The 16,177-nt window shown below is 42.8% G+C and overlaps 1 protein-coding gene across 1 annotated transcript; it reads right to left on the bottom strand.

The window, feature by feature from the left end:
• Window positions 1–10,199: 10,199 nt before the first annotated feature.
• LOC123161524 (RING-H2 finger protein ATL8) lies at window positions 10,200–11,167 on the bottom strand. Its single transcript, XM_044579339.1, has one exon. The coding sequence runs from the start codon at window positions 11,097–11,099 to the stop codon at window positions 10,476–10,478; it is 624 nt and encodes a 207-aa protein (XP_044435274.1). The 5' UTR covers window positions 11,100–11,167; the 3' UTR covers window positions 10,200–10,475.
• Window positions 11,168–16,177: the final 5,010 nt, after the last annotated feature.

The following is a 16,177-nucleotide window of genomic DNA, read 5'->3' as shown; positions in this document are numbered from 1 at the left end:
CTTGTTGGTGTTTTTTTTCATGTGTAGATAACGTTGAAGTTGCTGCTGGATGCACGTCCTGGTTGTTGACAGATTGCAATATATTTTCAAATTGAAGAATTTCTTTTCTGATAATCTTTGTTCGCCTTGATTTCCCTCGCCGAAGATTAAGTGGACTCAACAACAACTTGTTAATTTAATAAGGTTGTAAACTTAGATGCATGCATCTTTATTTGTTTTCAAACAAAGTGTTCAAATTGAAGGTTCTTTTTTATCAACTGCTATAATGGATTTGCTGCGGTAGAGTAGCGAAAGATAAATAGTACCAAAGACAGAATTCAACAGATCTATACGCTGGATGCATTCTTGGTTGTGACAATACCCAAACCATTATATCTAGCAAGGTTTTTGCCTTGAGAGCAAACCACTTGTATGAAAGTGACCCATGGTGAATCGTGCATGTGGCGCATGGTATTTTTTTGGTAGACGGCGGGGTAGAAAGGCCTTGTGGATACAGGTTTTTGATTGAAATTTTTTGAACGGGTGTGGCTATCGATTTGGTTGGTTTAGCATTTTTGTACTGCATGTGGGGCAGGTTGAATTGAACGGTGGAGGTCTTTCCGTGTATTGTCGGCTGCTGCATGAATGTTGATTGACAGGTGATGTGACTACGTGTTTACACATGCAATTCTACATGTGGTGTTGGCTCTCCACGTCGCTCAAATCGTTCTTGCCCGAGCTTATTCGAAGCTGCCTGTAACTTTTAATTGATGAAAACTAACATAAGTTGAGGCGGGAGGGAGAATAATTAGCATGTGAGTTAGGGTTTAGGGCGTAATTTCTTTTGCCGTTTTATGTTTCATGTCTTGGCAGAAAAGTTATTTATTTTTTGTCCGGTAAGTACACGACTTAGAACCCAAGTCGGTTTGAGGTCGTGATCGCAACACTATACCCCTATTGTTCCTATTATCTATACTGCTATTGGCCACGGCCAAAGATACATCGAAAACACCTAAGCTTCTTTTAGAAACAGTGGCAAAAGCATTGTCTCATCTCATTAATAAATAAGAAGTAGAGTTGCCCTGTTAACTTACGGAAACCCGGAAGAAAAACGTCACAATGACCCACACAGGGCCACAACGACCGGCCTAGCTACCCACATGACGAAACACATACAATTGAAAGGACCAAGGGTTTTGCCACATCTGGCAACTTGCGTCGCCATCTTAGTTTACTCTATCCCGAACACTGGCTTTGTGATGCACTTTGAAAGGACCATCGAGTTCGTATGTAGTAGGCACCATTTTCGTCGGAGGCCGACAAGAGCTGAGAAGATCGTGAGGGGCAAGATATGAACTTTTGAACTCAAGTGGTCATCTTTTATTATTTAATCTGTGCATGCCAAACTCTCCTCCATTGGTTGGACACATGATCTCATGGAAAGTAGAAACTATCTATTGTGAGTGATCGATCGAACAATATATGTATGATCAGTCCCGTGCTATATCTTACTCCCTCCGTTTCAAAACAGATGACTCAACTTTATACTAAGTTTAGTACAAAGTTGGGTCATCTATTTTGGAATGGAAGGAGTATATGTTAGGTTGTGTCTCGGGAAGCACGTGCTTGAATAATCAGCCAACTAACTGAGCCGTCAGCCGCTATCGTTATCTCGCTCGCGCATCAACTTTAAATCACTAGCCAGTGCGGCTGCGTGTGATCAGACACGCATGCATACATGCCGCACGTGCTTGCGGGAACCACACTTGGGATCATTATAGTTAGAGCAAGGCTGCCAGGCCCCTAATCCATGGCAACCATTTGGTGTCAAAACCAATATGAAACTGAAGCTATTTTCAATTGAAAGAGATGCTCACAGATTTGTTGCATGTCAAAGAAGATGAAGTGGTGATATTTATCCCGGCCGATAAGTGAAGAGGACAAGAGGTGAATATCGCAGAAAGTAGGTGAATTGTTCGCTTGCACGAGTACTAGCAGGGCGCCGAATGCAGCAAGCCACTACAGGGCCTAATTAAATTACAAATCTTATGTAAACACAAGTTTTACTTTGCAAAACTAGCATGGCAAGACACATTGGATCGACAGCCAGGCTAGCGAAAAAGCAGAGAATGAGGAAAGTGGGGGTAAGGACGACATGTTCTCGACACCACTGTTCGGCGCTGCCACCTCGCCGCAGCTCTTGCACCTGTTGTTTGCCGCCACTACGACTACCACAGTGGGCGTGGCAACTATTGGGGCACGGCAGGAAGGGCATGTGGCGGACGTCCGGAGCCAGGCGTTGACGAATGCAACATGGAAGCCGTGGCCGCACCGTGGGAGCACGCGCAGGCACTCCCCCTCCTTGAACTCCGCCAGGCAGATCGCGCACTCTGACAACGACGGCGATGGCGTTGGTAAAAAAGGACAGATTGTGATAAAGTTTTGAGTACAAGCTATTTCGTGCTAAACATTTCAAGAAGGGTCAAATATGCGATTTTAGCCTCAGTTCGGCTAGTTGATGTAACCTTAGGAGTTGGGATCCTTTTTAATGCACTTGTAGCAACTTTGCTTTGGCATCTTTTGTTTTCGGTGGGCAGTCTAGTGACACTATTGTGTGGTAGAACAAGTAACTACTCCAAATAAACGCCTAATTACTGACCAGTCCGTGTATTTGAGAACATGGTACACACCTAAAAATTTTCTACTTGTGATTTACTTTTAACTCCAGAAGAAAAGGCGTTGGTGCCAACTTTTTCCTGTTGTAAAATGAATACGTCAATTAGCTATAGCTAGTTCGATAGCTGAATTAATAGTTGTTCTGATTAAATTGCCCGAGTTGCACATTTGTACAACCCTCTTAGAGTCACATGAGTTGGGTTTCCATGGTTTTATCTTGCGCATCGCTACCTCATTCTAGATTTCCTTAACTGAAGGATGGATTGCATTTCGAAAACATGATGGGATGGGAAACAAGCGGCGAATGTTCCTACAATGAAAATAAGACACACATTGCCCATTCAAATTACGGAAAATAAATAAGAGATGGGTTATTTCAAAATAAAATGGCAGAAGCAAGGGGTGGGCATTTGTGGCAATGGCAGAAGATGGTCTTGCGCATGCCATTTCAAGATATTTTGCTTGTACTCATGGCGAGATAACTTCTATTTTTTTGAGAAAGGAATCCCCTTGAATTACAACTACCGTGCCAAGTTAATTAGTTTGCTTTCATTTTGGTACTGCGTGGAACAGTATACGGTGCATTAATTCTAGCTAGCTGCATGATGGCACTGTACGTGGAGCAAGTCAAGTGGCAGCTAAAACCAATGCATATGTGGAATATTAGAGTGGGCACAGAATTTTTATCTCCTTTCAAATTGTGCTTTGTTTCAAAAGTGAAAGCGAAGTGCTAAGGATCCAGCTATCTCGCTTCACCATGAAATGAGGCTAAACGTCCAAAGTGTGCCTACCTATCGCCTCTCTGAGATAATGTACCATGAAGATATACTATATGATCACAAAGATATATAAGATCCATTCCATCTGGGGTAAGTGCGGCTCACATCCATGGCCCCGGCGGCGTCGACATCGCTGGAGTTCGACAAGTTCTTCGCAAAGTCTTCTATGACGCCGATCTACTGGGCATGGAGGCTTGCAGCCTGCTTCGGCGCGTCCGACCAGAACATGCACGTGTCGTGCAGCAACCACAGCAATAAGCTCAGGGATCACGGTGGCCACCCGACTCGAGCGCGTAGCAGACGATGAGGAGTACCGCCGGCGTCCTCCACTCTAGGACAAGTGCTACGACAACTTCAAGTTGCTCCTCGATGATGACGCATAGCGGACAGCGAGCTCGATGAACTCATGTCCGCCCTCATGAACTTTGATAGCACATCCCGTGCAGCTAATGAAGCCCACATATCTACCGATGAAGCTGCTCCATCATATATTGGGAGTGCCACCCATAACATGTTTCGGGATAATGGTGTTCATCCTCTGGCACCATGCACAATGGCCACATGAGCGTTGACTCACGGATTACCAAGATGATTGGTATGTATACCTGGTGACAGATATATGCATGTGGTATGTATGCATTGACCTGAATAAACGACCGGGCACACGAATTTTCAGACATGCATGGCACGGGGAATCAAATCACACTGACATTATTAGTCGGTGGCAAGCTTTTTGCATTATTTCCGGTGCGTGGTAGACAGGAGTGTTTCACTTGGGCTCCGTACAAGTTTTTAGTGTCATTGAGAGAGCTTTGCTCCATGATGCTAGATGAAGATTTAGTCTAGATACTAACTATTTACAATCCATATAATGTATTTCTGGGGGTGCTATAGTGATGTGAATTCCTTCAGTGCAATTAAAGAATCGTCTCACTTTTTTTGTGCAACATCACTTATCATGGTTTTTTACTTATACTCCCTCCGTTCCTAAATATTTATCTTTCTAGATATTTCAACAAGTGACTACACATGGATCAAAATGAGTGAATCTAAACTCTAAAATATGTCTATATACATCCGTATGTGGTATTCCATTTGAAATCTCTAAAAAGACAAATATTTAGGAACGGAGGGAGTATCATGTTGTTTCTCTTGTGGTACCATGGCAGATTTCAATGAATTTGCTGATGTCATTATTTTTGTGTGGGGGGGGGGGGGGGGGGGGGAGGAAAGATTTTTTTATCCCAGTGCAGCTCAGGGGCATATGTGCTAAACATAAGTATAGGAGCTCAATTTTGGTCGGTTTAGAAAATAATAGACTATTAATTGCAGATAAATTTGTAAAGGAGCTTATGTATTTGTTAGAAATTGCTACTATGTTAGATCAATGTGTGTTAGTACTGTCATGTGTTGCACGTGCACAATTAATATCACGTGGACTCCAAATTAAATTATTGTTACGACCCGTTGGAATACTTAATATCACATGCCACGACCAATCAAATATTGCATCACTTTGGCACGTGAGGCAATCTAGCTTGTGAATGTTCGTGTTTCAGAATTCTCAAAAGCTTTATTTTTCAACTCTTGCGCATCTGCATATACTTATTCAGTATTTATTTTATCAAAATCTTTGCCTTATTTGATAACGTATTTATGGGAAGAAATCAGTCAGGTCAATGTTTAATCATTTGATAAGTATGGGGAGAAATCAATCATTGTTAATCTCTAATCAAACTAAAAATATTTGGTAACAAAAGGCAAGATTTATGAAAAATTTCAATCATGTCGCTCATCTTCTCTATCTCTTTCTTAGGAATAAACCGCCATAAAGTTTTGCCTTCATCTCTCACTTTTTTTCTTTCCCGATTCCACATCATAATGTTGTTGTTTCTCTCACCCTTTCTCTATGTTCTCCAATACCGGTACAACGGCGGCTAAGCACGGCACGCGATCTCTCTCTAAGTTCCCGTTGCAACGCATGGACATTGTCCTAGTTTATATTAAAGGAGAGACCGACATATAGTATATTAATGAGTGAAAATACTTTGTCTTATCTAGGAAAACACGCTTAGTTTTGTCTTTGCTCTGTGATGCACCCTGCCGAGTCGCCATTTTCGGCGCAAGACAGACAAGAGCTGAGAAGAACAATAGAAGCGGGATATGAGCTTTTGAACCAAGTGGTCATGGTCTCTTTTAATTAAGGTCAATCTCTGCACGCAGAATACTACTCCATTGGTTCTGTTAGAAATAATCTTGAGTTAGTTTAATGAGTTCAAGTTAGTTTTCATGTGGTGCGGATTTTGCAAAAGCTAGCTGTCGTACGTGCTAGTAGTACGTGTTGCAACTGTTTTTGCATGTCATGGTCCAGTACGTTTATGAGTCAGTTTAGGACTTGAGGTTTAAGTAAACGATCAAGGTCGCCGTGTAATTAGATTAGGAAAGTGATAGGTGTCCGTGTAGGACATGGTCTAGTTGGTCGGTGGCACTCATGTATATATATACCTGGGTACAGCCGTGAGTTTTGTAACGTAGCAAAAAAGGAGAAAATAAAAAGAGGAACTTTTAGGGTACGAGACGTACCCTTGGCTATCAGTTTTCGTGTGCGCGTGTTCATCGTGATTTGATGTGATCCATCCTGTGGGCGAATTCCAACAATTGGTATAAGAGCTAGGTTGATTTGAATCCGCGCTTGCCCCGGGGTGGCGATCTGCTAGCGCCTCGGGGCGGGCGATATGGTCGCTGGGTGGTGCAGCGACGAGCAGCGGCGGGCGATGGAGTCGCTGGGTGGTGCAGCGACAAGGAGGATCATGTGATCGTCGTTCAACGGAGCGACATGGAGGGAGACGGCGGGCTGTCGTCGGCAAGGCGGTGGAAGAAGATCGTTGACGGGAGCAGTAGTGCGATGCCGGAAAGTCGTCAAGATCGTCGTCCGCGGGGATAGATGAGTTGAGGAGTCGTGCGAGTTTGCGCGATTGGTCGTCATCGTCATCATGTCCAAGTGCTTGTCTCTGTGAGGTGGCGTTGAAGATGAAGCGCATCCAGGTCGTCTATGTGTCTCGACGAGAGGATCAAGTTTAAGTATGTGGGGGCGGTTAACCAGTGAAGGTGAGTCTCTTCAATGAGACCATGTCTCTACATGAGGCTGGAGTGGGCGGTGTAGTCCACGGGGTGGTGTGATCCATAAGGAGTCGGCATGTATCTCGCTAGGGTGGATGGTGCAGTCCACCGGGTGGTGTGTTCCACATGTTACTAGCGAGGCTGGGTAGTCCAAGGCATATTTGAGGTGGTCCGTAAATTCGCCAAGTCAAAATTGAAGGGGAGATTGTTCTGACCAATGAAGCCTATCAATTTGACTTGTCGTGGTGCGAGCGGATGAGCCGACAAAGGATGATCATCAACGAGTCAAGAGCAGAAGAAGCATCAGGAGATGACAGAGTCAAGATTAGGGAGAGATTGTTAGAAATAATCTTGAGTTAGTTTAATGAGTTCAAGTTAGTTTTCATGTGGTGCGGATTTTGCAAAAGCTAGCTGTCGTACGTGCTAGTAGTACGTGTTGCAACTGTTTTTGCATGTCATGGTCCAGTACGTTTATGAGTCAGTTTAGGACTTGAGGTTTAAGTAAACGATCAAGGTCGCCGTGTAATTAGATTAGGAAAGTGATAGGTGTCCGTGTAGGACTTGGTCTAGTTGGTCGGTGGCACTCATGTATATATATACCTGGGTACAGCCGTGAGTTTTGTAACGTAGCAAAAAAGGAGAAAATAAAAAGAGGAATTTTTAGGGTACGAGACGTACCCTTGGCTATCAATTTTCGTGTGCGCGTGTTCATCGTGATTTGATGTGATCCATCCTGTGGGCGAATTCCAAAATTTGGTATAAGAGCTAGGTTGATTTGAATCCGCGCTTGCCCCGGGGTGGCGATCTGCTAGCGCCTCGGGGCGGGCGATATGGTCGCTGGGTGGTGCAGCGACGAGCAGCGGCGGGCGATGGAGTCGCTGGGTGGTGCAGCGACAAGGAGGATCATGTGATCGTCGTTCAACGGAGCGACATGGAGGGAGACGGCGGGCTGTCGTCGGCAAGGCGGTGGAAGAAGATCGTTGACGGGAGCAGTAGTGCGATGCCGGAAAGTCGTCAAGATCGTCGTCCGCGGGGATAGATGAGTTGAGGAGTCGTGCGAGTTTGCGCGATTGGTCGTCATCGTCATCATGTCCAAGTGCTTGTCTCTGTGAGGTGGCGTTGAAGATGAAGCGCATCCAGGTCGTCTATGTGTCTCGACGAGAGGATCAAGTTTAAGTATGTGGGGGCGGTTAACCAATGAAGGTGAGTCTCTTCAATGAGACCATGTCCCTACATGAGGCTGGAGTGGGCGGTGTAGTCCACGGGGTGGTGTGATCCATAAGGAGTCGGCATGTATCTCGCTAGGGTGGATGGTGCAGTCCACCGGGTGGTGTGTTCCACATGTTACTAGCGAGGCTGGGTAGTCCAAGGCATATTTGAGGTGGTCCGTAAATTCGCCAAGTCAAAATTGAAGGGGAGATTGTTCTGACCAATGAAGCCTATCAATTTGACTTGTCGTGGTGCGAGCGGATGAGCCGACAAAGGATGATCATCAACGAGTCAAGAGCAGAAGAAGCATCAGGAGATGACAGAGTCAAGATTAGGGAGAGATTGTTAGAAATAATCTTGAGTTAGTTTAATGAGTTCAAGTTAGTTTTCATGTGGTGCGGATTTTGCAAAAGCTAGCTGTCGTACGTGCTAGTAGTACGTGTTGCAACTGTTTTTGCATGTCATGGTCCAGTACGTTTATGAGTCAGTTTAGGACTTGAGGTTTAAGTAAACGATCAAGGTCGCCGTGTAATTAGATTAGGAAAGTGATAGGTGTCCGTGTAGGACTTGGTCTAGTTGGTCGGTGACACTCATGTATATATATACCTGGGTACAGCCGTGAGTTCTGTAACGTAGCAAAAAAGGAGAAAATAAAAAGAGGAACTTTTAGGGTACGAGACGTACTCTTGGCTATCAGTTTTCGTGTGCGCGTGTTCATCGTGATTTGATGTGATCCATCCTGTGGGCGAATTCCAACAGGTTCGACACATAATGCGTAGCATCCCCGACCTCTGCATCGTAAGTATGTGCTTTGATTAATTAGCAACCGAGTCGTCAATCTTGCCGCACCATTTGGTGTTTAAAACCCCGGTGATCACAAACTAAAGCTGCGCCATCTGATTGTTATCTTGACCACGACCCGCTCCACATACACCACACATACACAAATGCTCTGGTCCACAACACCAAAAACCATGTACATTTCAGTCACCAGCTAGCCAATGAATCTTTGGCCGGAGGAAAGGTGGATCTTTGAGAGAAGATGATACACAGGATAAAAGGCCATCCATCATCACAAAAGAGCAGAGATACTATTTAGATATGAGATGCTGAGTATGTGTCTGTATGATGTGCCTACCTTCAAATATACGATGATGATCTTATCCGCAACGCTACCTGGCTAGGCACCTTTGCCGAAAAGTTCCTCTGTTCATGTTCCTCCACATATATGCCAATCGTTCCACAATTTCCTCTAGTGCGCAGCTGTACCGATCATGCAAGGACCTGGTTTTCCATGTTTGTCCATGTAATGAACTATTTCTCTTTGAAACTTTAATTTAAACCCTAGCCGTCGACCAAATGTTCCGATAGTTCTCTATTTGTATTGGTGTCTCTTGTTTCTACGGTCGAGAGGTGGCGGGGCCATAGCTAATATTTGTGTTAATTATATGTTAGATCATTGCAGACGGGGCGGGGGCACAGGCGCGGGTGGCGGGTCACCGTTTCATGTTTTATCTTGAATAACTGATGTCAAGTTTGTCTTTGTCAGTGGTTTTCCCGTTTTGATTTTACAGTTTTGCTAGAACTCATCTAGATGAGATATAATTTAGTCCCATTCATCTTATATAGTCATTGGATGTGATGCTATAAGATGCGTGTGTGCTGACGTGGGTTGTATCTGTTCTTTTTTTAAAGTGAATTAGACCACATTATATCTCATCTAGATGAGTTCTAGGTACTCTCTTGATTTTATGCTTTTAAGTCTTCTTCCTGACCAGATGCGGCGAAACAGTAACTCGACAGACATATGTTTGCCTTCCATAAATGTTAGTACATGTAGTCTCTTTTTTTTTCTTTGGTGACAACGGTTACCTTATACTCCCTCTATTTCAAATTTGAACTAAACCACCACATGAATTATGGAACAGAGGGAGTAATAAAATAGGCTGCATATTCGCCAAAAAAAGAGGATGCATGCATCAATTAATCGAAATAGATTCCCTCTTTTTGTAGAGAAAAATTAACCATCCTGCGGCAGAAGTTGTAGATCAAACGCTAAAGCTGCAAGAGGTGTCATTATTCCATAATACCTGGCTATTATCAACTAACTAAAATGCATCTCAGCTAGACATCACGTCCACATCAGCCATCAAACTCTAGGGCAATCGAGCTAGACCGAGGATGTGCTATCCTTGCACTTTAGTTTTCCTTCGAGTGATCTCCATCAGTCAAGTTGCTATCATGGTGTGCCGCAATGAATGGCGAATCGATTCTGATTGAGACTAAAAGTTTTATTGACTACTAAAAGGCAATAGATTCCATCCACCAAATATTCAGAGTCTAAATAAAATTGAAGTTTTCTTCGATTAATCGGGATGCTCAGTTATTTGTTCAAGATTGGAGAAGAAGTGGACAAGAGGTGGATATCGCTAAAGGTAGAGAAATACACGGACTAGTTTTGCACAAGCACTAGCAAGCCAGCAATAGAGCCGAACTAAATGACAAATCTAAAGTAATACAAGTTTTTACTTTACCAAATGAACCTGTCAAGACAAATTGAATGTACAACGCCACCTAGCTAAAAAGCAGAGAGAGAGAGAGAGAGAGAGAGAGAGAGAGAGAGAGAGAGAGAGAGAGAGAGAGAGAGAGAGAGAGAGGAAAACAGGGCACAAGAACAATACTACAATTCTACAAACCAGATTAATTAACAAACTAAGGTAAAAACGTGTCATCGCCACCACCGGTCGGCGCCGCCAGCTCGCCGCACCTCCCGCACCTATTGTTTGCCGCCACCACGACCACCACCGTTGTCGTCGCCGGCGGCTGCGCGGGCGTGGCAAGGATGGGGGCACGGCACGAGGGGCATGTGGCACATGTCCGGAGCCAGGCGTCGACGCATGCGACATGGAAGCCGTGGCCGCACCGTGGGAGCACACGCAGGGCCTCCCCCTCCGTGAACTCCGCCAGGCAGATCGCACACTCTGACGACGAGCATGTCGCCGGCGTCGGAGAAGCCCCGTTGGCGGCGAAGGAGACGGTTGGGAGCGCGTGGATGGCCTTCTTCTTGAGGCCCTTTGGGGCTGGAGGAGCGTGGTCGGAGGATGAGGGCGAGCGGCGGCGTCGCCATGTGCACCGGGAGACTAGGGCGAGGCCAAGGACGCAGACGAGCGCACATAGCAACGACGCTAGGATGAGCACCATGTCTGAGTTCACTGCCATCACAGGAGCCGTCTGCTGGTTCTCAGGAGCCTTCATACTCATCGGCGACGACGATGGCTCGCCCGGACCAGTCTTGGCGAGAGCGACGCGGTGCAGGAGGCTCGCCGGAGCGCGCATGGTGTTGCTTCTCTGTATCTAGCTCTGGTGTGTGAACTCTCGACTCTGTATATAGCTTATCTTTGACTCTGAGCGTGCGTGTGTGGGATGCTCTGCTCTGCGTGGATTTTATAGCCGGGGGTCATCCGGTCATGGAAGTGACCATGGTGGTGGAGGGGAGAGCCGGCCGGCGGACAGGTAACGCCGGGACCCACGGATTAGTGGCGGGCGTGCATGCCACTTTGGGGTGTTTCCTCCTCCACACGTGGCTCCTTTTGGTTTAGTACGAGTATACTACGTGGATTCGAGGAAATTAAGCAAACCACTTGAAACACTAGTAGTGATCAATGGTAGAATTATCAGCTAAACGTCTGCTTTCCAAGAGACCAGCCATGTGTGTGTGTGTGTGTGTGTGTGTGTGTGTGTGTGTGTGAAAAGATGAGACACACTTTACTTCTTTTGACCTGTCTTTTGCTCCCAGAAAGAAGAAAACTTGCGGTGCCAATTCATTTCTTGTGGTAAAGTGGATCGGCGAAAGGGATTCGAGGCACCCCTTTTTTGACTAAAATACGCATCACATATCTAAAAAAATGCATAAAAGACTACAAAAAATATGGTATATCATGGATATTTATAATAGTGTATACTCTGTCCCAGATGACAATATGGAATTGACGTCCGATCTGGGATTAAGCCGCGGAGAACAAATAATTCGATTTGGGATGTTTATACATCGAACATTTTCGTTCACTCGGGCAACCATCCAGTGCGACGCAAGGCCCGATAGGCCACTTGCATTGCTGTCCTTCCCCAGCGCAATTCTTTTTGCCAAAAAGAAAAGCACAGCCCCAAAAATATTGAATGTCAAAAAGATGAAACATAAAGAATAACGCTTCGCATCTAAACCATTTTTTCCCTGGACATATATCATGAGTTTGCCAATTTAATATAGCAAAAAAAGAAGTTAAAAACTTTAATTGCCACGATATTATGACAAACAAGAATGGAAATATAGAATAGAACAAAAAGTTTCCTACAATATTGGCCATTGCACAAGTATATAATTTTTTTAAAGCGATATCAATGGATCAATTTTTTCCCTTAAGTTTGCCATCTTTCAAATACACATATCCATGTACATTTTTCTTAAATGCAACCATAAAACTAAAGCATTGTGAAATTGCCATGACACGATTAAAAAAATTTCGTGGTATGCTCGATGAATTTGCCATAGAATATAAAATAAATTTGCTAAGGTAGAATGCAGAAAAAAAACATAAACAGGAAATATTGCCATTGTATTAACCAAGAAAACATTCGGAGTTCAAAGAGTTTGCCATGGAAAATGTTCTATAAATCATGATCCATAAACTAAGTATGCCATGATCCATACACTTAACTTGCGACAATACATAGACTAAATTTGACAACGTCACAAAGAATAGCAATTTTGCCATGTTGGAAAAAGAAAGAAATTTGCTATTGTCCATACAGTAAAATTTTCATGATCCATAAACTACATTCACCATTCTCCATAAACTGAAATTGCCATGGCCACATAAAAAGTAGTTTCTTCCATGTTGCGAAGAAAGAAAATTTGGCATGATCCATCAACTACAGTTACCATGCTCCATGCACTTAAATTTCCATCTAGATCATGGTAAATGAGTGTGTGTACACTCATTCTTTAGTTTTTTACCCCTGAAAGTTGCCATTACAACTACAATAATTGCCAGGAAGCAACTAGAATAATTGCCCTATATTTTTCATTCAACAAAGAATTTTTTGTGAACTAATAATACTAATAGATTAACCATTTTACTTGACACAAATGATGTGAATGTCATGTTTATGGATTGGTGATACTAGACATATGGGTAGATATTGTTCATATTTGTAATATCCTTTACCAGCAAAATTTTGCATCAGCCTACTAACACGAATTGCTGAAAATTTGGGTGTCCAAAGTTCTTTCCTCCAAATTGGGTGACTAACCACGATGTACTACATGAAGCAAGGAGGAGAGTGGATATTAAGCAGCTGGCAGTGGAGACGACAGGAGAGAGGCGAGGTCGAGCACATAACAACGGAGGAGACGAGGACAACTACCCCCACAACTCCAGTGACGGATGCGGGGACACTACAAGAAATATGTCAACTAGTGACCTTCTGTCAGTGACCCTGGAAGAATTGGTCATAGATCTATGACCATTTCAGACCAATTGGTTAAAAGCTGTTCGGGAGCTCCAAACCCTAAACTATAACGACCATTTTGGTCAGAAAGGTCGTAATTTCCTTACACAAAATGGTCATAAAGCAGATAGCACTAGTCCGCTGCCTTATTTCTAGCTGATCATGACCAATATAGATGGTCATAACCTTGTAAATTGTGGTGGGTTGCCATGACTAGGCGCCACCTCATCAGTTTTGCCTATGTGTCATGTCCATGTGGCAGTTTTTGCCCTAGGTTGTGAAGCAACCTATATTTCTGTCATTCCCAAAATTCCCAAAAAATCTCATAAATTCTTTGGGTCATATCTTCATCAAATATGTGAAAAACCTTCCTTGCCTAGTTCAAAAATAATTCAAAAATATTGATTTTCCTATTCTGTTCAGAAAAACACTTTGTGAAGTAAGTACCACTTTAGCATGTCCAAATGGTATCCATTTTCTACAGTGCTTTCCTATGCCCAAATAACCATCCTCCACCAAATGACAGCTCAATCCATTCAATATTTTGAGCCCAGCTTCAACATTCGTATTTATGTCCAGTGTGGTACTTTGCAAAGCAAATACCACCTAGGGTCCTCCTTTTGAGCTGAAAATTTGTAAAGACGGTCTTCTTAGTAACTGATCATCCTCAGCCAAAGCTCACGCACATTAGCCATATGCATTTCCCGTACCACTAATCAAACACTTGGTTGCTTATTCATGTTTGAGCATCGATCGGTCTCCTCGTGAGAATCTTATGTTGTGATTTTCTTCCTAGCACCTACCTGGGGAGTGCCCAACCCACTAGCCATGCCTAGGACACCCAGAACACATGGCAACGCCACGGTCACGCGGTGACCACGCGGCGGGCATGCTAGTTTACGTGCTCTAGAGTTGGAGCCCTCGGCCACCGTCCAAACCTCGACGTATTGCCACCAAACCATGTATTTATGATTACATAGGTACTTATGTAACTAGAAATGATTTTTGTAAAAAATAAATAGCAAACTATGGGGCAGCTGCAGTTCAAATTTGACCCGCTTCCTACTGAATCGGCGGGAATTTGTCTTTTTCACCAGAGGTGGATCAAAACTTTTCACACCCAACCATTTTATCAATTGTGCATTATATATGGCCTAGTATTTTATAAAATTGATTAGGTCCAATTTTGCAACAAATATATGGTAGGTCCTTCACAAAAAAACTCATTTCAGGCACTCGAAAAATGGAAAATGAATTTTCCGTGCAAAGAAAAATTAAAACTTCCTTAGGAAACATTGTTTGCCATTCCAAGATGCACCCTTGTGCACAATATGATATTATTTGAACAAACTATGCCATGAATGTGGTCATAAGATTGATCGTTTGGCTTGAAAGCCATGAATCTTCACGCATAATAGCTCATTTTTTAGAACACTTTTTTAAAATGATTTCCGTATTACAAGTTTATTATTTTTCCAGAAAACTTGGTCACATATAATGACACAATGCGAAGGTTTTCCAATTTTTTGATTTTTTTGAATTTTTTATGCCCGTTTCAAAATGCGGTCAAAACGGCGGGCTTGACCGTTCCTAGCTAGTGGTTGAATCTTGGAAAACTTTTGATGTTTCTCTAATTAAATAGATACTTATGTACCTAGAAATGATTTTTTGAACAAATAAATAGCAAACTATGAGGCAGCTGCAGTTCAAATTTGAATCGGCGGGAATTTGTCTTTTTCACCAGAGGTGGATCAAAACTTTTTACACCCAACCATTTGGTAAATTATGCATTAAATAAGGCCTAGTATTTTAGAAAAATGATTTGGTCCAATTTTGCAAGAATTATTTGGTAGGTCCTTCACAAAAAACCTCACTTGGGGCACTCGAAAAATGGAAAATGGATCTTTTGTGCAATGAAGTGAAAACTCCCTTAGGCAACATTGTTTGGAATTCCAAGATGCACCCTTGTACACAATATGAGATCATTTGAACAAACTATGCCATGAATGTGGCCATAAGATTGAGCATTTGGCTTGAAAGTCATGAATCTTCACGCATGACGGCTCATTTCTGATAACACTTTTTTAAAATAATTTACATATTACAAGCTTATTATTTTTTGAGGAAAATTGGTCGTATATAATGACACAATGCGAAGGTTTTCTAATTTTTTGATTTTTTTTTGAATTTTTATGCCCGTTTCAAAATGCGTTCAAACTGGCGGGCTTGGCCGTTCCTAGCTAGTGGTTGAATCTTAGAAAACTTTTGATGTTTCTCTAATTAAATAGATACTTATGTACCTAGAAACATTTTTTGGAAAAAATAAAGAGCTAACTACAAGGCAGCTACAGTTCAAATTTGACCCGCTTCCAGCTGAATCGGCAGAAATTTGTCTTTTTCATGAGAGGTGGATCAAAATTTTTTACACCCAACCATTTGGTCACTTGTGCATTAAATATGTCCTAGTATTTTATAAAAATGATTTGGTCCAATTTTGCAACAATTATTTGGTAGGTTCTTCACAAAAAACCCCTTTTGGGCAGTCAAAAAATGGAAAATGGTTTTTTCGTCCAAAGAAAATGAAAACTTCCTTAGGCAATATTGTTTGCCATTCCAATATGCAACCTTGTGCACAATATGAGATCATTTGAACAAACTATGCCATGAATGTGGCCATAAGATTGATCATTTGGCTTGAAAGCCATTGATCTCCACACATGATAGCTCGTTTCTGAGAACGGTTTTTTAAAAGAATTGCCGTATTACAATTTTATTATTTTTCCTGGTAACTTGGTCACATATAATGACACAATGTGAAGGTTTTCCATTTTTTTTTTTGATTTTTGTTTGAATTTTTTATGCCTGTTTCAAAATGCGGTCAAAACGGTGGGAATGACCGTTCCTAG

The sequence above is a fragment of the Triticum aestivum genome, chromosome 7B (genome assembly GCF_018294505.1).
Source record: "Triticum aestivum cultivar Chinese Spring chromosome 7B, IWGSC CS RefSeq v2.1, whole genome shotgun sequence".
Classification (NCBI taxonomy): domain Eukaryota; kingdom Viridiplantae; phylum Streptophyta; class Magnoliopsida; order Poales; family Poaceae; genus Triticum; species Triticum aestivum.
This window is presented reverse-complemented; position numbering and strand designations above follow the sequence as displayed.

Excerpts from the sequence above, each read along its gene's own strand:
- LOC123161524 (XM_044579339.1), bottom strand. The coding sequence starts at position 11,099 with ATGCGCGCTCCGGCGAGCCTCCTGCACCGCGTCGCTCTCGCCAAGACT.